Raw genomic sequence first — 22,944 nt, 5'->3', positions numbered from 1 at the left:
CCGTTTGCCTCCTATTACATTTAAAAAAAAATGCATTTGACATATGGCAGTCATACGTTTTCCCGTCTCGCAATTTTAGGTCTATAATACTTTCTTAATCTAGATTCAAAATCATATCAAAGTTTTATTTGGAACTAGCAATTTCCTGTATGAAACTTTAAGCACATACGATCGCAATCTACAAACATTGATGTATCGCTTCAAAATCCTCGCGTTCAGTAAACAGCTTAAATGATTAGATTGTATATAGTACTGAACACCACCCATCTCTTTGACTAGAAAATATTAATATTTATAATTCCTAAATTCAGCAATTAATAGTTGTGCTACAACTCTATACATAAAAAGTAAACATGGTTTTGATTTAAATAAATTTATCCCTTGTACCTTAGGAGGTAACGTACATGTATCGTACGTGGTCTCATCAGCATCCTGGCGTTACTGGGTTTTATTCCTTGTGCACTGACAATTTTGTCAGGTTGCACTTCTGCCTTAAAAACGATAAAAGAGTCGCTAGTGTTAGTCTCTTCTGGGTTACTTAGGGTATTTAGTAGTAATTTATAATTTTTAAAAAATGAATGATCTATGGTGGATGGAGAAATTGTGACCAATTTTTGTTCCACCATTTCATCAATTTTTGTATTTGTTTTAATACATAAAAAATAGGCTAAGATGCATTTACTACCTAGACATATATTATAGAAAAATAAGATTGGTAATTTTTACAGCAACACTTTCTACCCTTCAGTAATAATATTACTTCTCAGCCGGTCTGTACATGTAAGGGTACTAAAATTTCTCATGAAATTATTTTCCGGAAAACTAGCAAATTACAGATATGTTGCAACAGTAAAAACAAATAGCTCTTCAAAAATTGGCACACTTTATCTCCCACAAAGGTAATCTACCGTGAGCTTTAGAGTTGTTTAGCGTACTCCACTTACTAATAGTCTGAAAGATGGTGATATGTTTTGCCCTTTTTTAATTTATTAAATATTCAAGTGTTTAAAGCTATATTCCAAATGAATAGTATAATATACTATTCATTTGGAATATATATATATATATGGAATGGAATATATAATATATATATATATATATTATACAGACCGTGTACGAAGGTATTTAGGACTCAACTCACTCCAGGTAATCCCATCCACTACTACCCGACTAAAAAGGCCCGTAGGAGACGAAACGGCAAGACACGACACGGATGATCCAATCGCGATAGCTAAAAACAAATTAAAAGCCGCGGGCGGCTAAGCAAACTCAAATCAGATTAGGGTAAAAAACTGCCTTCACCGGGAAGGCTTCGCTTACTCCAGACCTAACCTCCTGCCCTTCAGGCGATTGACCCCACAACAGCCCAAGCTAAGGTCCGAGTCTCGCAGAAGATGCCCTTGCGCTAGTCGCGAGAAAAGCCCATTACGGCCGGCCACAACGCTCGCCAAAACAGCCCAAGCTGAGCTGTCCAAGCCCTTCAAGCCAACAGTGATCAGATTCCATTCCAAAACAAAAAGGTAATCCCACTGCTACTCAGAGGACAGAGTGAGCAATACACATTATAACCACCTCGGCTGCCTGCCACACTGAAAGACTAAACCTTTATATTTTTTTTCTAGAAAAAAATTGTATTATTTTAAAACATTTAAAATAAGTGCCGTATATCGATAACATGATAACCTCGTGATTATCTAATTGTCGCAACAATTAGCACTGGCTCTTAGACCATAGGACCATAATAATTGTATTGGCAAGTCGCCAATTCACAGTTTCATCTGTAAATGGGTGCATATATAATTTTTATTTTATAGGAACGCATGTTTAGACCGATCTAACCATTACACGAACGGTCACTGTATATAACTAATAACGCCTCGTTAATTGAACAAACACAGGGATCAGTGACCTAGTTTGTTGCTGCGTTTCTATAGTAATCATTGATCGAAGAGTTTTAATTTTTAAAAGTTACCAACAATCTTTGATGATTAAATTAAATTCAGGATATTATGAAAAACTATTAAGTATTAATACTTTTGAATTACTTACATTTTACATATATTAGCATTACAAAATTTCTTGTTTATTTATTCAGTTTATTTCCTACATATTCATAATAGAAAGGTCAAATACAATATACATTTTGAATATTGGTTATATCCAGGAACAGTTTCATATATAATAAAAAGATTTAACATATAGACTTGACAGGTACAAAAAAAAAGAATCGACAGATAAAAATAACATATTTGTCTATCATATCATAGGGTGTGATTAACATGATTAGTACTATGACCTAACCTTATCAAAACGATTATCATGCATAGATAATGTTTGCTTTTCAGTCAGTCACTTACCACTGAAGCATGTAGATGTGTTTGCGACACTGGTAAGTGTAAATCGTTTGCATTCAAATTAAATTTTGATTTATTGTGTCACGTTTTTAAAGTAAGTGTGTTTACTTATTGAATAGTGCGCGTTTAATTCGGAAGATACATTTTTTCCTAAGAAAAAAATACTTCTATTTTTATAAAAACTTGATATAGATCAGTAAGCATAATATAAAATTATTAATTAATAAAATTGGGACAATCATAAGTTTCTTAAAGGATTTTTAACAAAATATATTATCTCAGTTGAAGTTTCTTTATTTGTATACTTGTATGATTTGTTAATTTTTTATAAGGACGTTTCATTTTTCTTTTTTTATATACAAGGAATTCTATCAATTAAAAAAATACGCGAATTTTAATCGTCTCCTTCGTGTTTTGTTGCTGAAACTATACTAAGTTATAAGGTACCAAACTTCGCAATTTATGTTATAAAAATAGAGTTTAAAAATCGCAGTATATAAACCGATGAAATGGCCCGTAAGTTGACAAAATATTGTTCATTTGAACTTCAACGGTTATTTGCATAGAGTAATGAACTTTAAATTAAATAAAGAAGGCCTTTAAATATTCAACTGTAATCTTTGATACGTAATTACTATTAAGTATTACTAGTTACAGCTCGTTGTTTTTGTATAAGATTAAATTTAATAATTTGTTAATCCTGATTAATATGGTTTTTAAGTTGTAAACACAAGCAAAAACTGGCCTTCACTTTGGATTTAAATATCGTAAAATATGGTGGTCTCGACACCAAACTAAAAGCCTCACTATGCAACATATATTATACTGTACCATGCCCCATTACGTGATACCGGAAACTAATGAGCACTATTTATTATACAATTTTTTTGAATATTACATTAATCTCTAGTTGGCCAGGATAAAGTTAAGTCTAATCTTTTGTTTTATGAACAGAAACGAAATAATTTAATGCGATATTTTGTTAAACCTTCTTTATAAATGTACCTGTAGGCAACTTTCTCTAGTCAAACAAGTCCTATTTCGAAACATTTGTAACACTGAATTTTGTTTTCGCTCGTTCGTTAACTGTGTGTAACTAATTGAACATATATGTTCATGTTTCATGAACTATATAGAACAGAGTAGAATTTTTATTTTGTATAAACAAATGTTTGTAGAACTGTTTCGGCTATCTGATTGCCCCTTGAATACTTTAAATAATTGGGTACATGAACCGAACAACTTCAAAAATTAAAAATTTATATGCGATCACATTTAGTGTGATAAATTATTTGTATCGCGTGACGTTAATATATAATTTTATAAAGGTAATATTTGAATGTTTGTTACGAATTACAATTTATTTCCAAAATTAAAAAAAAAAACAATTGTCCACCTGTTAGTCGAGGTATGTTTCAACTTTCATATGTCGCAGTTTTTACCCCTTTAAATTATTGTCTATTAAAATGCAATGGTAGAAATCGCTTGTTAGCGATAAGGCCGCCCGTTGCCTAATAACTTATGTAACCTGCTTTTTTTTGCTTTTTTTATATGTATGATTTTGTATATTATGGTAACGAAGTGTAAATAAATAAATGACGAAAATCATGATGAGATGGATTTTTTTAGTTTACCAACGCTAATAGCTCGTCATCCGCCAACTTTTAGCTAAGTACTATGGATTTTTATCTTATCAGATAAGCCTATTATGGAAGTAACGCTAATTTTGGTTTCTGGTACAAAAACCAGTGGTCTTAGTATCTGTTTCTTGATTGAATTTTGTCAAGTCGATTTTTAGGTCGTAGGCATACCTGACTAAGTTTTAATTGACCGTATAAGCTATTGCTAAAAAATCCTTTATTTCACAGCCGTGAACGCAGGACCTCGCACGCTCTAGCCAACGTTGCTCTTATATCACTTGCTGATTGTTTTCGGTTTCTGTTGCATTTCAAAAAAACAATTGACAATATCCTATCCCAAGTATTGATTCAAATACACAATGCGCACGAGTCATTGAGTATACAGTTTGAGGTCGCGTCTCGGGAGTTGAATGTCAGTGAATAATTATACATAATTGTTTTACTTGTTAATTACGCAGTTACCTGGAGATATTTGAGAAAATAATATGTAAGTTTTGTTTTTATAATATCTAAATTAAACGTGATAAAAAAGATGCATTGTAGGCGAAATTTCTTTTGCATAATACAACGATAATTAAATTATTTATATTAATAATGGACTAAAATTTAAAAATTATTAATTTTATTTTTATTATTTATTCTATTTATATTTAATTTAATTTAAATTTCATCAACATCACCTTGATGGCTGGAAGTCTTTCACAGTTTCACAAGTCATTTTCTTTTGCGAACTTTGTAATCGACTCCTATATATAACTATTCAAAATTCGAGTGTACTCCTCCCTCAAAGGCCGGCAACGCACCCACTAAACATTTTGTTTCTATGGGCTGCGATGACTGCCCTTTTTGGCGTCCCGCAGGCTAGTTATAAAAAAAAATTATAAAAAAAATAAATATTTTGTGTGTTCGCAATTACATGATTTGTAAAATTCGAATATCTTTTATAGTTAAGTACCTAAGACCATTTGAAAAACCAGACCAAACCAACCTACCTTTAAACTTAATCTCGAAATTCTCGGAATACAATTTGCAAAACATCGATTGTAACAAAACTATAAAAAATATTATACATTCGCTTCTGCAATGTAAATATTTATAAACAGCATTGTTTTAGAATGCTTAATCACTATTCACTTACATATATTTCATTGCCTTTGTCATTGAACAAAATAATTAATTTATTTATTTATATTGTAGTGACTATTACAAAAGTATTCAAAATTTAATTATACGTGAAATTTGAGTAAATTATTTCATCATATTTAAGTAATCACTTCATAAATCATTTCGACCAAATATGTAATTACCGATTATATATTTATATCTTCAATTAATTATACTAATTCATTATATTACAAAAATTCTAAGAAGCTAGCTAATGACCAAGGTCTTAACCGTATCTATTATCATGTTATACTGATGGTTTCCTCACTACTATAACTATACTATAGTTCATCCTTTAGTGTTTGTTTTTAAATGCTGGAATTATTATTAGTATTAGTTTATTCCCATATTCTTCCCAGTGCAATAACCATCATACTCACTGAAATTGCTTGAAGTGGCGTCCATGGTTCGGGTTCGGTGGTGACTGGTCGGAATTCGATCGGTGTATTGACTTTTATGTATTAATTATTTTCTGCCTTGAATCCCCCTTAATACCACGTGTTTGCCTGTTGTTCGCACAATAATGTAAAAGTGACTGCTCCTATTTGACCATGCCTTGTTGATGAGGACCATGATGTAATGGTTGCAGGTGCTTACAATCATTTTTAAATAAACCTTGGCAATAACAAGAGTGTCGAAGAATTTATTGTCAGTTTTTCGAGTCCATTCTGCGCCCTTGATTTAAGAACTGGCAGTCAATGTAAATTTAGAGGCATTATTTTTTTACTGACGTTCAAAAGTGTCAATATATACCTAAATTAATGAATGATATGATGATTACGACCTCAGGAATGAATCACACGCTCAAACCAATGTCACATCTGTAAAAAGAATTTCATGATAATAATCAATTTTGAACAGATAATATTCTAAAATATGAATGTTGCAATAAAATCTTAATACAGAGCCGTAGTAAGACGTATTGGATTTTAAAATACGGGAAAAAAATTTGCAAGTCTAGGCATATGCATTTCTTATGCACCATAATGTTTACATTAATATTATATATCTAAATTATCTGAAAATTCAAACGTAGTACTTTAAAAATTCAACGTAATTAACAGGTAAAATACCCTGCTTAACTGTGACGCCACTTATAAATGGGCATAAATACCTAGAATTTTTTTAGAAAATGAAAAACGGCTTAATGTAGAAACTTGCCAATACTTTTATTGTTTTTCGAAGTATTCTCCGTTACTCTCTACACATCGTCGTATTCGATGGAACCACTGAGAAAAGCAGTCCATTCTTCCTTAGGGGTCTCTTCTATGGCATTTTCGTACGCTTTCACCGCATCTTCAGGGCTCGTAAAGCGAATACCTCGAATTTTATCTTTAGTTTTGGGTTAGTAGCTATATTTCCAGCTTTCATCACCTGTGACGATGTGATGGAGACCAGTCCATGTGAACGTGTTTCTAGTCGTCGGTTAACGTACAGGGAATCCATCTGGTACAAAACTTCCTGGCGCCTAAATGTTTGTGTAATATTTTTTTAACTTGACTCATACCAATGCCTAGCCTTGCCCGTATCTGCTTATAGGTCACTCTCTTATCTTCCTCTATCATGCATCGCACAGCAATGATGTAATCTTCAGTAGTCGCTGTTAAAGGACGTCCCTCACGTGGATCATCATTGAGATCGCTACGTCCACGCTTACACTCGTTGAACCAATTGTAAATATTGGCACGAGATGGGGCTTCATTAAGAAATGCTATTCGCAGCCTTTCATAGCTTTGTTGTCTAGTGAGCCCACAACGAAAATCATAATAAATCATTGACCGAAAATGTTCTCGCGTTAGGTTCATTTTTATGTGTAGCAAGAGTTTTAGATTTGCCGCCAATTCACAAAAACAAATGACAATTGAATGCAATATACTATATTAGGTTACCAAAGAGTTCTAAAATTTAAATTAAAAAAAAGTTTTCATAAGTAATGTTTCTAACTGTCCAATTCTAAACATTTTCAGTGTTACCCACGTATAGTATCGATTATAGGAGCGCAGAAGTGTTTATTCATCTTTCTATTTTATATTGTTACAATGACCTATGCTACAATAAACTTAAATATATTGTGTTGTGTAAAAATACAACTGTGCACCAGGGTTCAAACTCAAGGCATTCAAGGATTATGAAACGCACGCTTTCAAACTAACCTATAAAAACAAAGCGTAGAGGTCGCCGTTTTATCGAGGACTTTTACTGCGGACTTCGCTCACTCCAGTGAGCTTCCGTCCTGCCCTTCAGGCAATTGACCACCCCGCGACGGCCCAAGCCGAGGTTCGAGTCTCACAGGAGACGCCCTTGCGCTAGTCGTGGGAAACACGCCCATTCAGGCAGAGCTACGCTCGCCAAAGCAGCCCGAGCTGAGTTGTAAAGGCCCTTAAGGCCAACAGCGAGATTTCTTTAAAAAAAAACGCCGTTTTAAGTAAAGTTTAAAATAAAACCAATATTATGACAGTGTGAAGGATAAGTCGGTAATTAATTTGAATTAACCGGTAATTTATGTTGTAAAGTGAAGATTATGCATTTATCACATTGATAACCTAGTTCTTCAATAGCGTACGAATTCTCAACAATAAGACAATTTGAATTTTATTCAAGTCCATAATGTCATTTTAGTACGGAGATACAGAAATAATTTGAAAATATTTAATCTTAATTTAATCTGATAATATATCTGATATCTGAAGGATTAGCTTCTATTTGTTATTTATTATGATAAAAATATTTATATTTACTGAATTCTGATGCAAATTAGCTACCTAAAACTTGGTATTTGTATTTAATTACATTTCAAAGATAATTTTATTTTGTATGGATATTGAAAGATAAGAATACACATTTCCTATGTTTAACGCGTAACTTTGCCTTTTAGCACTATTTTGTAGAGTATTAACGTACCAAGGGATATTTATATAAAACCTTTTCCGCCCTTATATTTTATAGTAAACACATATAAAGTGGAATATGCCGGAAGCATACATACTCGTAATAGCTTTTTGGTGTAGAATCGTGTTATTGTAGGAAACATAGGGATGTTTAAGAAGTAAGTAAAAAAAAGATATAAACGCCTGATAAGAAATTCCTTAATTTTATAGCAGTTTTAGCCTCTACCTCTACCCCCACGCAATTCTATAAAGCATAAGGATTCTAGCTATAGCTAGCTTCACGCCTGGCGTTTTACCCTAGCTGAGAATAAATGGAATATATATATATACGTTATAAAAATACTACATATGTAACATGTATGGTCCAGGAATATATCGCGAGAAAACCAGAATACCTAAAATCCAAAAATCTATGGCGTGTGTCAGGCACAGAATACTGATCATCTGCCGGTCTTTAAAATCAAACGATTTAATAACTGGGGGTTGTAGCGTCACTTTACAGACAATAGTCTGTGATAATTTATAAAGTACTACACAACTTTCAAGTTATGTAGCCACCAAAATAAACATAAATTTTTAACGTTATAAGGATCGATCAAAATGAATAAATCTGGCGTCTATGATATTATAAAGAGGTGTATTTCTTTACCGCGGTATTCCTCTATCTTGTTTTACTCTACATTTGGATTTTTTAATGTAAGAGGAGGCAAGCGGGCAGGATGCTCATCTGATGTTAAGTGATTCGGCCGCCCATGGGCACTCACATTACCAGAAGGTTGACAACTGCGTTGCCGACCTTTTAAAATTCGGTACGCTCTTTTCTAAAAGGACCCTTAGTAGAATTGGTTCGGAAATACTTCAGTGGACAGCTTGTTCCACATAGTGGTGGTACGCGGCTAAACTGCCTTGAGAAACACTCAGTTCTGGAACCACGTCGCGAAGTGACGTCCGGATCCGGACGTCCGTATGGATGGTATCTTGTATTCTGCCTTGACGTCCGATGATGAAACCGCGTGAGGGAGTTTCTGTTAGTTCCGCACCTTCATATTTATTGAGGTGGGGGGAGTCTTACCGAAAAACAACGTGAACCCATTGCATCACTTCACGTTGGTTTTTTGAGAGACAGTATTACTTCCCCGGTCGTGCCTGCCCATTTGGCTGAAGCCCACAGCATGGCACTCCCACTAGATAGGGGTTGACTGATTGCGCTAGTGAGTGGCCGATGGGTCGTCACGTCCCGACGCCGTGAGATTGAATATAATATTTCATTTTATACAAACTTCCTCGAGTTCCTAGTATACAAGTTTTATGTTAGCGAACAAAATTCTAAGAATTTGCAACATCAGTTACTGAATTGAACTCAAGCTATTTACTGTAGATAACAAATTCTAGTTAAAGAGCTACTTAGCTTATAAACGTTTATCTACGATGTAGTCACTACTGCTTTATTTTTTTTTTTATATGCGAGGTAGAAATTCATTTACATATCCCCTGAGGATTTTATATTCCTCTTCTAGCTCTCATGGGGTTCATTGCACGCAGCCCTCTTACTGAGCAGGTTTCTTCTGGGATAGAATATTATAAATTAAAGTTAATTAATATGCGTAAATATAATTACTTAAGAAGTCATGTGGAACATGGAGTAATGGTTGCAGCTCCAGTGTAAAACAAAAAGCTTGGCGATTAAAAAGGGTGGCGGAGTATTGTCAGTTCTTCTATTCCGTTCTTGCTCAAACGCCCTTGATTTGAGAACTGGCAGTAAATGTAAAATTAGAAGCATTAACATGTATTCCTGTTTTGACGTTCATATGTGTACATTGTGTTGCCATTTTGACTTTTGTATGAATGGCGCTAAATACACAAATGGAGCACGATCACAGATTAGTAAAAATTATAACCAATTATAATTAAACCAATAATAGAAACTCCTATGTTATATAAACTTCGTGCAATTAATTGATACTCTTTATTTTAATAAACCTAACTTTAATTAAATTTGTTTGAGCTAATGAGTAAGAGCAAGAATTAAAAAAAAAATATATTCATAAGAATCGACTACAAATGTAAAATAATTATTTCCTGTAGAAATAAGTGTAAATACGACCAATGCTGTTTTTTAGTACCGTCAAAGCACCACCGGTAGAATGCGGAAACGTACCCGGGAGACTCTGAGCTACCCGAGGTCAAGCTGTAGCAGAGGTTTTATCTGTAGTGAATGGAAACGCACAGATTAAGAACGTCAAATGCCAGAATGATAGTTGCCATGTTTATTTATGATTGCAATAGTAATGCCACCACAATACTGAATCAAAATTAAGTATGTTGAAAATGTAAAGTCCAATAAAGCCTTATAATTGTAAAAGTCTTTTTTAAGTCCAACTTCACACAAGTTGTTTCAAAAGTATGCATGAATGGGATGTAGAATTAATATTAAAATAACCTATTTTAAGTAAAATGCAACACCCTCCTGAGTAGAAGAGAAATAAATTACGTCATTAAATTCAAATTCAAAAAAATATCTGTTTTGGTTCTAATTAAATACTTCTACTATCGTCTTTTTTTATTTCTGAACAAGGTCAAGATTTTCTTCGCCTTTTATATATGGCATATCGTTGATACTTTTAATTGCATGCTTTTCAAAAGAACTTGAAGAACTATCGATCTCAGTACGCACGCTTTAAAAGTGAAGTGCATGTAAATTAAGGCCACAACCTCGCTATTTTATTGCCCGGTTCGAGTGCACTTAAGACATTTATCATTTACGTCACTGTACATGGTAAAGGAGAGAAGTTAAGCTATCTGATATCTGTAACCATGGTAACAGAGATAGAAAATTACCGATAAATGTATGTAAAATGAAGCTTTTTACAAATAGATGATAGTGTGATGATAAGTATCAAAATAAATTACTTTGAACTTTATAATATTGCCAATGACTTCATGACATTGATGCGAGCACATGCGAACTATGTGAGCTATTTAATGATAATTGATTTGTTACATAATCATCATCATCAATAGCTATACAGCCCCTTGTGGCCTTAGCCTCCTCAATTATATTTCGTCATCGCATTATTTTTGGTGCTTCTTGTGTCCAACATCGATCCCCTATTGTTTCGAGGTCCTTGACAACGCCATCCCACCAGCGCCTCGGTCTACCGGGTTGATTTCTGTCATCCAGAATTCGGTGCACAATTCCCCACCACTTGAGCCTGTTGCATTTTATGAATTGGACGATGTTGGCGTTGTCAAGGATGTTGTAAAGCGAATACATTTGTCACACATTGAATATTATTTACATTTAATGTATATCCAATAAAAAATTTATTATATACCAATTTAATGTATATATCCTATTAAATTTTTTTTTACGCAAAAATTTATATTGTTTATATTATCGTCTTTAAGCGTTTAAGGTATAAGTTTTAACAGTTTTATTTAATATATTTTCAGTCCGAATTCCGTGAATTTTAACTTTTTCAATAATAAACATTAGTCAGCCTAGGCTTAACATTTAGAGTTTTACATTTAATAAAACTCAGCAATATGTATTATATTTTTATCACAATTTTTTTTTATAACAATATAATTAAGATCTTTTTTAATAAATTGAACAATCGAATATATCAATAATCTAGCTTGATTAACAATGACGATTAAAAATGTCAATTGACTTCGCACAGATTGAATCTAAAATAAAATATCAAAATACAATTTTATATATAGACAGACTTAAATATAGTTGAATTACATATAAGTTTTTAAGTTGTAAGAATTTCCGAAAGTACAGTAGCTATATAGTTTCCTGCAACTACTTTGGTACACAAAACTTAAATGTATTTACGATTTAAATGTATATTCCTATGTACCCCAGGAATTATATTATCTATTGGCTATCTATTGGTAAGTCTATGCGAGTAGAATTCTTCTCAAGAACAGGTAGTTAATAATGAATTTAAATATCCGCAATATATATATATAATATTCCAATAATATTATTGCACTAGAACTCCCGAGGCATGCACAAGTTAGCGGTGACCCAGATGTGTAATAGTTGCACCTACATCTTCGTTAGTTCAATTACTCTGATGGAACAATCATCCACTCTGTTCCCATTTTGCACACTTTAATGCTTACGAAAGTCTATGTTTTTAATTACATTTTTATAAAACAATTATAAAATGTATTATCCGCGCATTACTTAACTTAATTATAATATATTTTAACTAAAATTGTGATTCAACTGTATAACAAAATTAATTTTCGAGGGAATACTTTGTTAATATTGATCGTTAAAAATATATATTTAATAATCTTATAGAAATGTTTTACCAAACCATCAAATTTTGTTCCTCTATCAGATTAAACAGTGGACTTTGGATAATAATTATCAAAGAAAGATCACCATAGCAACTAGAAAAATTCACCTTGACAACCAACAAACGTCTAGAACATTTTAACAAGAGGAATTAATATTAATAGCAATAGAGTGACAATCTATTATTGTGATATGTCTTTGTCGAATTGGAATCATTTCTTAACAGTACTGGTGATTTCAAATTTAAGCGCGTAGTATTTAAAAAATCACAATTCGCGCGTTCTGATAAGTTTCGGTCTATGAAAATGTTTTACCTAGGTTTTTTTTTATTATTTCCTTAATTATTATTTATTGTCGCACAAACATGCAATTATGAAGCATATTATAAAAATAGTTACAAACTATTAAAAGACGTAGCAGAGCGATTCTTAAGGTCGAAAAATTTAGAGCCAGCGCCATCTTGTCATAGTTTTTCTCGTGATAATTTACAATTTTAAACTTTGTTTAAGGTAACCTGAAAATGGCGGAGATCAGCAAACACATGTTCGAGAGTGCGTGCCGGGACCTTCACTGCAGTGAGATTTTACATCCATGGGATAGAAGCTGCTGGTCATCATCAATACAGACATACATAGATTCGTTTATTGGTAGCGCTCGGTTTTACGCTGTTATACACTTGGTATGTACGGTTTTTCCCACAAGAACAAATTCTATGGTACCCCTTACATATTCAAAAAGTAGCCTCATGTTAGGAGTGCATCTGTGCCTTCAATAAATGGATATAAGAACAATATTAGCACTATAACCCTTGGTCTTGGCTTCAGATTTTTGTATGTGTTTCTGTGAAAATTCTAATAGGCAAGTAAGTGATTTTCCCTGCGATTCTGTAACTCACTTTTCGAACTCACACAGCGGTGTGAGCTGAGCTAGAGCGGTGTGATAAACAATAAACTACAAGCTCCCACCTTTTCAGAATGCCAAATCATAAAATGACTGCTTCACGACTGATTTGAGAGCGACCGCCGATGCGAAAACCGCTGTGTGAGTTCGAAAAGTGAGTTACAGAATCGCAGGGCTGCTTTCTTGCCTGCCACACGCCGTCGACTTTTTGGCTCTAAATTATGCCGCTTTTCTTCATTTTAAGTGTTAAATGTGCACATAGAAAGGAAAATCCCGGTGCAAACCCGGGGTTTGAACCTACGATCTTTGAAGTAAGAGGCGCACTCTCAATCATCTTGACCAACACTACTTCTACTGACCAGATGTTATTATAATTTTTCTCGTAAATAGCCATTCTCAATAGTAATGTTTTTTATTATTATGATTCATTATACTTAATTAATCAATGTAAAGAGAAATGTGTTTAGAATGTTTTTAGATGATTAGACTCCATAACAGGCATTATTTTTTCCGTATATAGTACGTAGGAATTACCAGAGCTTAAACCGCTAAGGTTTTATTTCTGTTTTAATGTTTTTAACAATTACATATTCTTATTCCAGGCTCAAAATGCTTTACGCGGAAAAAAGGTTCTGGAAAAGAATGAGCTGATAAAGGCTGGAGAGTATTATATTAGGTCAACGATATTAGGGGGTCTCATCAGTGGAACATGTATATCACTTAGCTGCTTTCTTAGGTAAGGTATATCTAATAAATAAAATTCTCGTGTCGCGGTGTTTGTGGTTAAACTCCTCCGAAACGTCTTGACCGATTCTCATGAAATTTTGTGTGCATATTGGGTATGTCTGAGAATCGGACAACATTTATTTTTCATCCCTCTAAATGTTAAGGGATTTATTTTTTTATGATACAGCATTAAAAAATACATACAACTCCTAATTTTCACCCCTCTACGATCAACCCCTATTTTTTATTATAAATGATAAACGTGGCAAAACGACGTTTGCCGGATCAGCTAGTTATATATAATATGCTAACTAATGAATGGGACTCGCAATGAAGTTTGTACTTATGTATGTTTTCTTATTTTTCTTTAACATCGTTTTATACTGGTGCTTAATCGACAGACCCACAAAGGTTAACAAAATTTAATACCGAATTTTCTTTTTAGTTAATAATATGCAAATATGACGTTTTCTATTAATTTAAAATAGTTTATCTATTGTTCTAATCATACCAACCTATGAATAAATATAGGAATGATTTAGAACGTAGAAACTTCGTTTCTTTATGTATTTCCCAAGTGAGTTTTCAGTATTAGGTTAAACACACACCCGTTTTATCCTGCGATACATTTTCCTATTTCAAAAAGAATCCGTGCGATGAAAATATTTTTCAAATAAAACATAAGAGGAAATTGATAACTAAAAATATAGCATAATATTACCATAAAAAAACTGAATAGAATCAATAAATAAAGATCAAAATATATGGCGGTCGTCATTTGCAAACGTTCGCTTTAACACTTTGTAAATGGGATAAAAATATTAAATACCGTTTTAGTATAGTAGTGTAGTAGTGGTATCGCCCTATACGGTTTCCTATTTAATCTCCGGAGAAGTAGGTCTTAAATAATATACCAGCATCCCTAAGGAGTATTGTTTTCTGATTTGTTAGTCTCATCTTGTCAATTGCGTAATAATAATACAGATGTTTGGAGAAATTTTAATGGATTTATGGTACAAGAATTACAGTGAACCCCGTTTTTCTAAAGACTAAGTAAAGTTTGACTAAGAAAACCGGCGAAGCCAGTGAGTTCTTTAACCGAATTCAAAAAACCCCAAGTAGTAGATTTTCAATACTACGAGGTTCTGTTTCGACGATTTGCTTTTGCTTTAAAATTTGGATAGATTTCATAGTATGTGAAATGTGAACGCTCTAGTGGCATCTCCGCTAGGCGTTGGGCGTAGTAATTCAGTTAAGAAGAAGATCAGATACAGTAATTTAAAGATTCTATAAAGTGCACTTTATAAGGCGTTCACTACTAACATAGCACCTAATAATATATTGTTACTAAGTAATAATAACTAAATAACTAGGTAATAACATAGATACACAAACATTTTATACAGGTACTATTTATAGGCCCCCAAGGGCCCCATTAAAATACCACCTACCTACCTAGATATTTATGCTATCGTAGTTTTTCCAAGGCTAAAATATTTTGGACAGAGCAATAGGTACTTCTGAGATAAGAGAAGTTACTTTTTCAGCATTGCTTATTTCACATCGTAATCACTATGAAACCTTATGACGAACAACAACGTTCCTACGTGTCTTTGAAATTATCGAATAAGGAACGTACACTACACTAAAAAAACTTAAAATAAATTTTAATAGTTCTACTGTCTCTTGTTTTAACAAAATAATTCCACTGTAGCGATACACAAATCTGCGCTTATTACAAATAAGTGCGATGACTTCATACAGTTAGTTAAAGTACATAAAGTTAATCCGGCTGCTAAGGATATGTACTACTTCTGGACCTTAGCCACTGGGGTTTACTCTGCACTACTCACTCCAGTGAGTTACCGTCCTGCCGACGCTATTTGCGGACGAAAGCCCATTCCGGCCCACCTACGCTCGCTAAAACAGCTTGAGCTGAGCTGTCAAAGCCCTTCAGACCAACAGCGAGATTACATTCCTAAAAAATTTTTTACCATTGGGGCCTTCGGGCCGGTCATTCAGTGGTTGTACTGGTCGGAGATCCTCCCTTTAGGCTGGAAGAACAATACACCTTCCTTCTTGGTCTAAGATCCCGATATACAACGACTTTCACCGAGATGCTTATTTAATGAAACGTATTTTATATTTAATTTAATATGACAATAAATATAATCCATATGGGTTGCCTAGCTAATTTCAGTCCAGAGTATTTTAATTAATATTAAAAAAAAAAATGTTTTAAACATTTCACCGATATGATTATTAGATAAATTCTATACCAATCGAAAGTATGAAGCCCATAGAATATGCAATCGTTAGGTTGTTTTTAATCAATTAATTATTTATGTGTATATTTTTTATGTTACACTAAAGTATATATACATCTTTAGTAAAAAAGAAAGTTATAGTGATACATATATAATACTACCCTGATTAAAAATATTGATTGAAAAAAATTAAAAAAATTACTACATGCAAATTATAAAAAAATTTTTTTTTTTTAAATATTAATTAAACATACTCTGGACTGAAATTTGCTAGGCAACCCATATGGATTATATTTATTGACATATTAAATTAAATATAAAATACGTTTCATTTAATAAGCATCTCGGTGAAGGTCGTTGTATATCGGGATCTTATACTATCTTCCACCCTACGAGTGTAATAAAGATATCACGATACAAATTTCTTTTTCAGATTACTAATGGGAAGAAAGATAAACTACTACACATATCTGATGATTCCTAACATGATAAACGGGGTATTTATTCTTCTAGAACCTCCATCAAGAAGAGGATTAGTTATCAATTTATTTAGTAATTTGGTAAGTTAATTTAGCAATTTTGACTTACATATATTATAACTTAGACTTAATTAAAAGTTGTTTCTAAAATATCCTATTGATATTATAAACGCGAAATTTTGTAAGTATAGATGGATGGTTGTTACTCTTTCATGTAAAAACTACTGAATGAATTTTAATGAAACTTTACAATAATATAGCTTATACATCAGAATAACACATAGGCTACAATTTATACAGATATTGTGTAAATTGGCCAAAGAAGAAGAAATATCAAGTAAACATGCGAGCTATTCTATGCTATGTAAACCCCGCCACAGTATATATCTATATCTTATGTGTAAGCCATTATAGCCAAAATAGTGAACCATACAATAAAATTTAGAATTTATTTTAAATGTACATTTGGTAGTAATAAATTGATTCCTAAATGATAATAGATACTTTTATCGCTTCTGGTATTTAAAGTAGATAAAATATGTCTTTCTACATCATTTGAGCAAATATTATTTTAATCCAGCCCTGCGATTCTGTAACTCACTTTTCGAACTCACACAGCGGTTTTCGCATCGGCGGTCGCTCTCAAATCAGCCGTGAAGCAGTCATTTTATGATTTGGCATTCTGATAAACAATAAACTACAAGGTCCCACCTTTTCAGAATGCCAAATCATAAAATGACTGATTCACGACTGATTTGAGAGCGACCGCCGATGCGAAAACCGCTGTGTGAGTTCGAAAAGTGAGTTACAGAATCGCAGGGCTGCGCAGACGAAATCGCGGGCACCAGCTAGTTATAGGTAAATATTTTTATATGATTGGACAATTCACACCAAATGACCTAGTCCCATTAAACTGGTGAAGCTTGTGTTATGGGTACTAGGCAACGGATATACATATATATTATAGAAAGATAGACATATAAATACATATTTAAACACCCAAGACCTAAGCACAACATCAAATGCTCATCACATCGATGTTTGTCTCAGCCGGGGATCGAACCCGGGACCCATGAATTCGCAGTCAGTGGTACTAACCACTAGACCAATGCGCCTTCAAATATATAGTAAGATATTCAATATATAATTTTCAGGTTATAGAGTACTGGCTACGGAGCCTTCAGCGTTCTGGATACATATCACTCGGTACATCTAAACAAATGCTTCTCTTCTCCTTGGGTAGTGCTCTCCTCTTCTATCTCATGCGTTTAGAAGGAGAGAAGAAGAATCGAACACCGTTACTTTGGTAAGTTATATAAGCTCATAAACAATTGTATAGGGCTGTGTTCATCGTCCACAATTTGTTCTCGGTCTGTTGAAATATTCTTCTATACTAATATTATAAAGAGGAAAGATTTGATTTTTTGTTTGTTTGAAATGAATAGGCTCCGAAACTACTGGACCGATTTCAACAATTCTTTCAGCGTTGGCAAGCTACACTATTCCCGAGTGACATAGGCTATATTTTCAAAAAAAATAGGGATGCTTACTAAAACTTGAATAATCTAACCCAGGTGTAAAAAAATAAACAAAAAACTTCCTTCAATCGCGTGCGCTGCGAAAACTATTAATGATAGAACAAAATGATGTATTACAATTTTTCAGGACACATCACTATCTATAAAAAAGCACGACACGACAGCATGTCTCTATCTTTTATCGTTACGTCACAATACCTTTTAATATTTTTTTTTATTAAAATACCATCGCTAGCAAAAGGCTCTTTATTCGTACCTAGGAATTGATCCTTATCAAAATAAATACCAACGTTTCACTTTAGCTACAATTTAATGGCATAACCACCAAAAAAGCATGGTGGATTGGTGTTCTCCTGCCGTTTCTCTTGAATAGTTTACTACTATGTAATATAACAAAAATCTTAGCCACAGCAACGCTTGGCCGAGTCTACTAGTCGTATATAATTAATTTGGTTTTGACCGGAGCTTGACTGTTACGGGTAGCATGAATTTTTGTTTTTCATTTAGGGTGGACCCTAAGGGCATAGAATTTTTTCTTTATGTACCTAAATTAGTGGTTCTGTTCTAAAATAAAATAAATGTTGAATTACCGGGAACCAAACACAGGACCTCAGCATACTGGTCATATCGGCATAGAATTATGAATATAATATTTAGACTGCTATCCTTTTTAGGTTATTTACACCTGAAAAAGTAAGAAGAAAAACAGATGATACAAATAATGTTTGTCCACACGACGGCCCGTGTTTGCAATATATATTTAAGGTGAGTTTTGTTAGAGATAAGAGAATACAATACGAACATTTTACATTTGCGTTTGATTCACGGCTATTCACCAACGCCTATGGCATGTCTAAAATTTAAAAATTAATAGCATACAAACCTGAACCAATACAGAAATGTTTAACTTCTATAATTATTTATATACAGCCAAAAACATAATAAACCTTCTACCTAATCGCAGTCAAAACATTTTCACGAATTTTGATATTAAAATGCAATGCAATACATTCTTAATGCATATTTTCAGGGATCAGCGAAATACTTCTCAGCCGGACTAGCCTTTACCTTTGCAAAAACAATTTTGCCGAAACTTCGGACGCCATTGAAAGCTCTGTCGGGCATTCGGGGCAGGCACTTTAGCATGGCCTTATTCTTCGGCAGCTATATCGGTATTTATAGAGTACGAAATATTTTGACTAGTAAAATAAAACTATGGGAGAGTTGAAATAAATGGGCTACTAACATTTATATTATATTTAACCTTATCATGCAGAGACTGCCTAGTGCCTCTGTGGATTCGTGGATAACAAACATAAAACCCCGTGATTCTAGTGTTGATTGGCCAAACAATCATTTTGTGATGAGACAGACACCGGACTCTCAAATTCTTAGAATATTTTTAAAAAAAATTATAATTTTCAAAAATATTTAAATCGATACTTTATTTATGTCATCGACCTACCTATAAACAAGAAAATAGCCCCAGCATTTTATATGAAAAGTCGTCGACTATAATTTAACTTTGGTATTATTTTCTGTTGGAACACATGTGGCTTCATAATAAACTGTCTCTTCAGACCCCATAAATATAATTCACGCGATAGCAGCCTCTAAAATATATATGAAAAGCTGTTATATAAGTATATACTAGAAATGTTGACAAAATATTTTTTAGTCTTCAACTAGATAATTTTAGGAAGCAACATCACGCATAGACTGGTTACTTATTGAAACAATATTTTTTTCGAGTCTAAAATATAATTAAATATTAAGTATTAATTGTCGTTTGTGGAATGTTAAATTTCGGTTTTCTTTTATTTTTTCTTTTTATATATTAATGTACTTACTTATGTTTTCTGTTTCATATAGTTTGTTTATCTATGTTATCTGTTTTGCCTTTCTATATTGTCTAAGCGTTTTGTTTAATAATATGTATGTTAGCTGTAAGATTACTAATAAATAAACAAAAGAAAAACATTAAAACAAACGCAAAGGTCTAAAACTTAATTTTCGTTGTATACCGAATTTGATTAGGATTTTTATAAATTAATTATTACATTTGAAATTCATTATTGTCAGTATAATATCTTGTCAGATAACTTAAATAACTTTGCAATTAATATAACAAAATTAAGGCATTTGACGCTTATAGTACATTACTTTTCACCTAATATCCGTAAACTTAAAATTTGGCTCCATCCAACACAGTTGGTAAATTTCAATAAAAATTATTTTAAAACTATTAGAAATTATTTTATTATAATATTTAATTGTAAATCTTCTATTACAGGCTGTAATCTGCTTCTTATGCCGTAAGCGAGGTTATGATTCAGCATTGTACGCGTTACCTGCCGGTTACGCAGCCGGCCTTTCGTTCCTCTTTAAACCAAACCTTGGTTTTGCAATTGCAGCTCTGACAGGCGCTTTTAAGGTAATAAAGTAAAAATCACTATAAGTTGTATTAAATATGGATATTGAATTCTATAAACGCGATTCATTATGGTTTTGCCGGATGAAGGTTTATATATACTCGTATATGAACATATATGTCGGAGAGTATATCGTCACTCCATCGATATGGATTAGCTCGCAAAATACACGAATTAATACAGGATTTAATTTAGATTGATTCGTTTTCCAGCGGGTTCAAGGCACCGATCTCACTTTTAATCACAATTTAATCAACCACAAATTACATAGACCCATCTCGGTTCAACGACTCATCTCCACAATGTTCCACTGAATACTCAATCAGAACTACCCTGCGTTCACTGAGCGCACTGTCCAAAGTCAAGATGGCGCCTCGACCCCGTTCAAAGCATTTGCTCGGCTCTGATTGGTCGTAACAATATTCGTACTTTTATTCGTTAGGTATTGATTCTAAATTATGAAACAATTAAATAATAACAAATCAAATCTAATCAAAATAAGTTATCATTATTTTTAGTAATAATTATAATAAAAGTAATAATTGAGATTCATTCTATTACGTTAAATAGAAGGAATCTCAATTATTAACCAAAGCAACAATAAAAATCAACGGTAAATTGACTCGATCAGAACATTTCCCGATAATCGGACCATTCCCTGACATATTTATTATATATATAATCCATAGTAAAACCGTAAATATATAAGCTTTTTCACGTGAACAATAGTCACATAGGTAATAATTCAGGCAAATAATCTTGGCAAAATACCCGAAGTTAAAGCGTATAAAGTTGGAAGCTAGTTTTTTAATAGTATTTAAAATGCTTTCTAAAATTTTATATTTTTTACAGATATACTCAACAACGTTATATGAAAAGAAAATTCTATCGGAAAAGTTACAGTTGCCTCTCATCATGTACTGTATTTGTCAAGGAATACTTTTCCATACGCGTTTCATGCACCCGGATGTGTGTCCGTCCTACGTGTTTAATCTAATGAAGAGTGTTACTAACGGACGGTATGTAGTAACGTTTTTTGGCGGTTGATCATCGCATACTAATAGTTCTTCTAAGCTTTAAAGTATTATTTGTTTGTATGCGCTAATTTTAGGAACTGCTCATGGCGCACCTATAAATCTAATATATAAAATTCTCGTGTCACAATGTTGGTTCCCATACTCCTCCGAACCGGCCGATTCTTATAAAAATGTGTATGCATATTCAGTAAGTCTGAGAATCGGCGACTATCTATCTTTCAAACCCCTTAAGGGTTAAGGGTGGGTCCACCTATAATTTTTCATTTTTATGTTTTAGATAAAAAAAATTGTTTTTACTTTTTTATTAAATATAAAAATACTCACAACTTCTAAATTTCACCCCTCTACGATCAACCCTTATTTTTTATTATTGTAGATAGTTATTTTTATTCAACTAAAAAATGTTTCCTAGAAATAATATACGTGGAAAAACAAACGTTTGCCGGGTCAGCTAGTTAACAATATAGCAGTTATTCATGTTTCTAAAATCAGTGTTCAACTTTTTTACTATAATCTAATAATTGATACAAATGTATCCTCAAGTCGCTATACTCGTACTTCGTACTCGTACTCGTACTCGGACTTGGCACAGGAAAAACAGGCTTTTTCCAAAATCACTTAAAATTATATCTATTTTTTTTTTCAGATCTGATAAAATTTACAAACGACTACTAGAAATATTGAAAATAGCTTCGGTGTGAGAATTAAGATTTAGCTTTGGATTTAATGGAATAAAAATGTACGCCTAAACATGGCGTATGGAAAATTAAGCATTTGTAGTTAAGTAAGTTTATGGTACATGGTAAGATAATTTGTTTTGTGCCCATGTGACGTACATTAAAGGTGACTGTGATAATGTTATTAGTTTTCTCATTTTTACAATAATGTCGAGTCTTTTATAAAATGTTTTTGCGTAATTGTGGTAATATCCTTGAAGCTGGGCTGCCGTTTTAATAATGGTGCACATACATTTCTGTTAATTCATTTTAATTTATACAAAGCATTTGGCTGAATGTTTGGGTTAAAACCGGGGAAATTTTAGTTATTATTAGTAATAGGATCAACGGCATATTAATACTTAATACTACTTAAAATTGTTACCAGTTAATCGGTTAAGCTAAGATTTTACGGACAAATATTGTAGTCAGACTGTTCATACTTCGTTAAGGCGCGAAACATACAGAAAAGGCGTAAGGTGAAG

General features: G+C 32.8%; 1 protein-coding gene across 2 annotated transcripts; it reads left to right on the top strand.

Annotated features, from left to right (window-relative positions):
* The first annotated feature begins 2,345 nt into the window (after positions 1-2,345).
* LOC125058048 (transmembrane protein 135-like) lies at positions 2,346-22,604 on the top strand. 2 transcript variants are annotated; one of them, XM_047662056.1, is made up of 10 exons: positions 2,346-2,389; positions 12,874-13,043; positions 13,867-14,000; positions 16,691-16,817; positions 17,891-18,042; positions 18,949-19,039; positions 19,305-19,457; positions 20,568-20,708; positions 21,559-21,725; positions 22,390-22,604. In XM_047662056.1, the coding sequence occupies exons 2-10, from the start codon at positions 12,885-12,887 to the stop codon at positions 22,442-22,444; spliced, it is 1,179 nt and encodes a 392-aa protein (XP_047518012.1). In that variant the 5' UTR covers positions 2,346-2,389; positions 12,874-12,884; the 3' UTR covers positions 22,445-22,604. The 2 variants fall into 2 exon arrangements, with proteins under 2 accessions (XP_047518012.1, XP_047518011.1); XM_047662055.1 differs by lacking the exon at positions 2,346-2,389 and adding an exon at positions 4,358-4,481.
* The last annotated feature ends 340 nt before the right edge of the window (positions 22,605-22,944 follow it).

Source organism: Pieris napi, chromosome 17, assembly GCF_905475465.1.
Source record: "Pieris napi chromosome 17, ilPieNapi1.2, whole genome shotgun sequence".
Classification (NCBI taxonomy): domain Eukaryota; kingdom Metazoa; phylum Arthropoda; class Insecta; order Lepidoptera; family Pieridae; genus Pieris; species Pieris napi.
Note: the sequence above shows the minus strand (reverse complement) of the source record. Positions and strands in the feature narration are given on the sequence as shown.

Excerpts from the sequence above, each read along its gene's own strand:
- LOC125058048 (XM_047662056.1), top strand. The coding sequence starts at position 12,885 with ATGGCGGAGATCAGCAAACACATGTTCGAGAGTGCGTGCCGGGACCTT. Across the intron at positions 14,001-16,690 it reads TCACTTAGCTGCTTTCTTAG|ATTACTAATGGGAAGAAAGA; the intron begins GTAAGGTATATC and ends TTTCTTTTTCAG. Across the intron at positions 21,726-22,389 it reads AAGAGTGTTACTAACGGACG|ATCTGATAAAATTTACAAAC; the intron begins GTATGTAGTAAC and ends TTTTTTTTTCAG.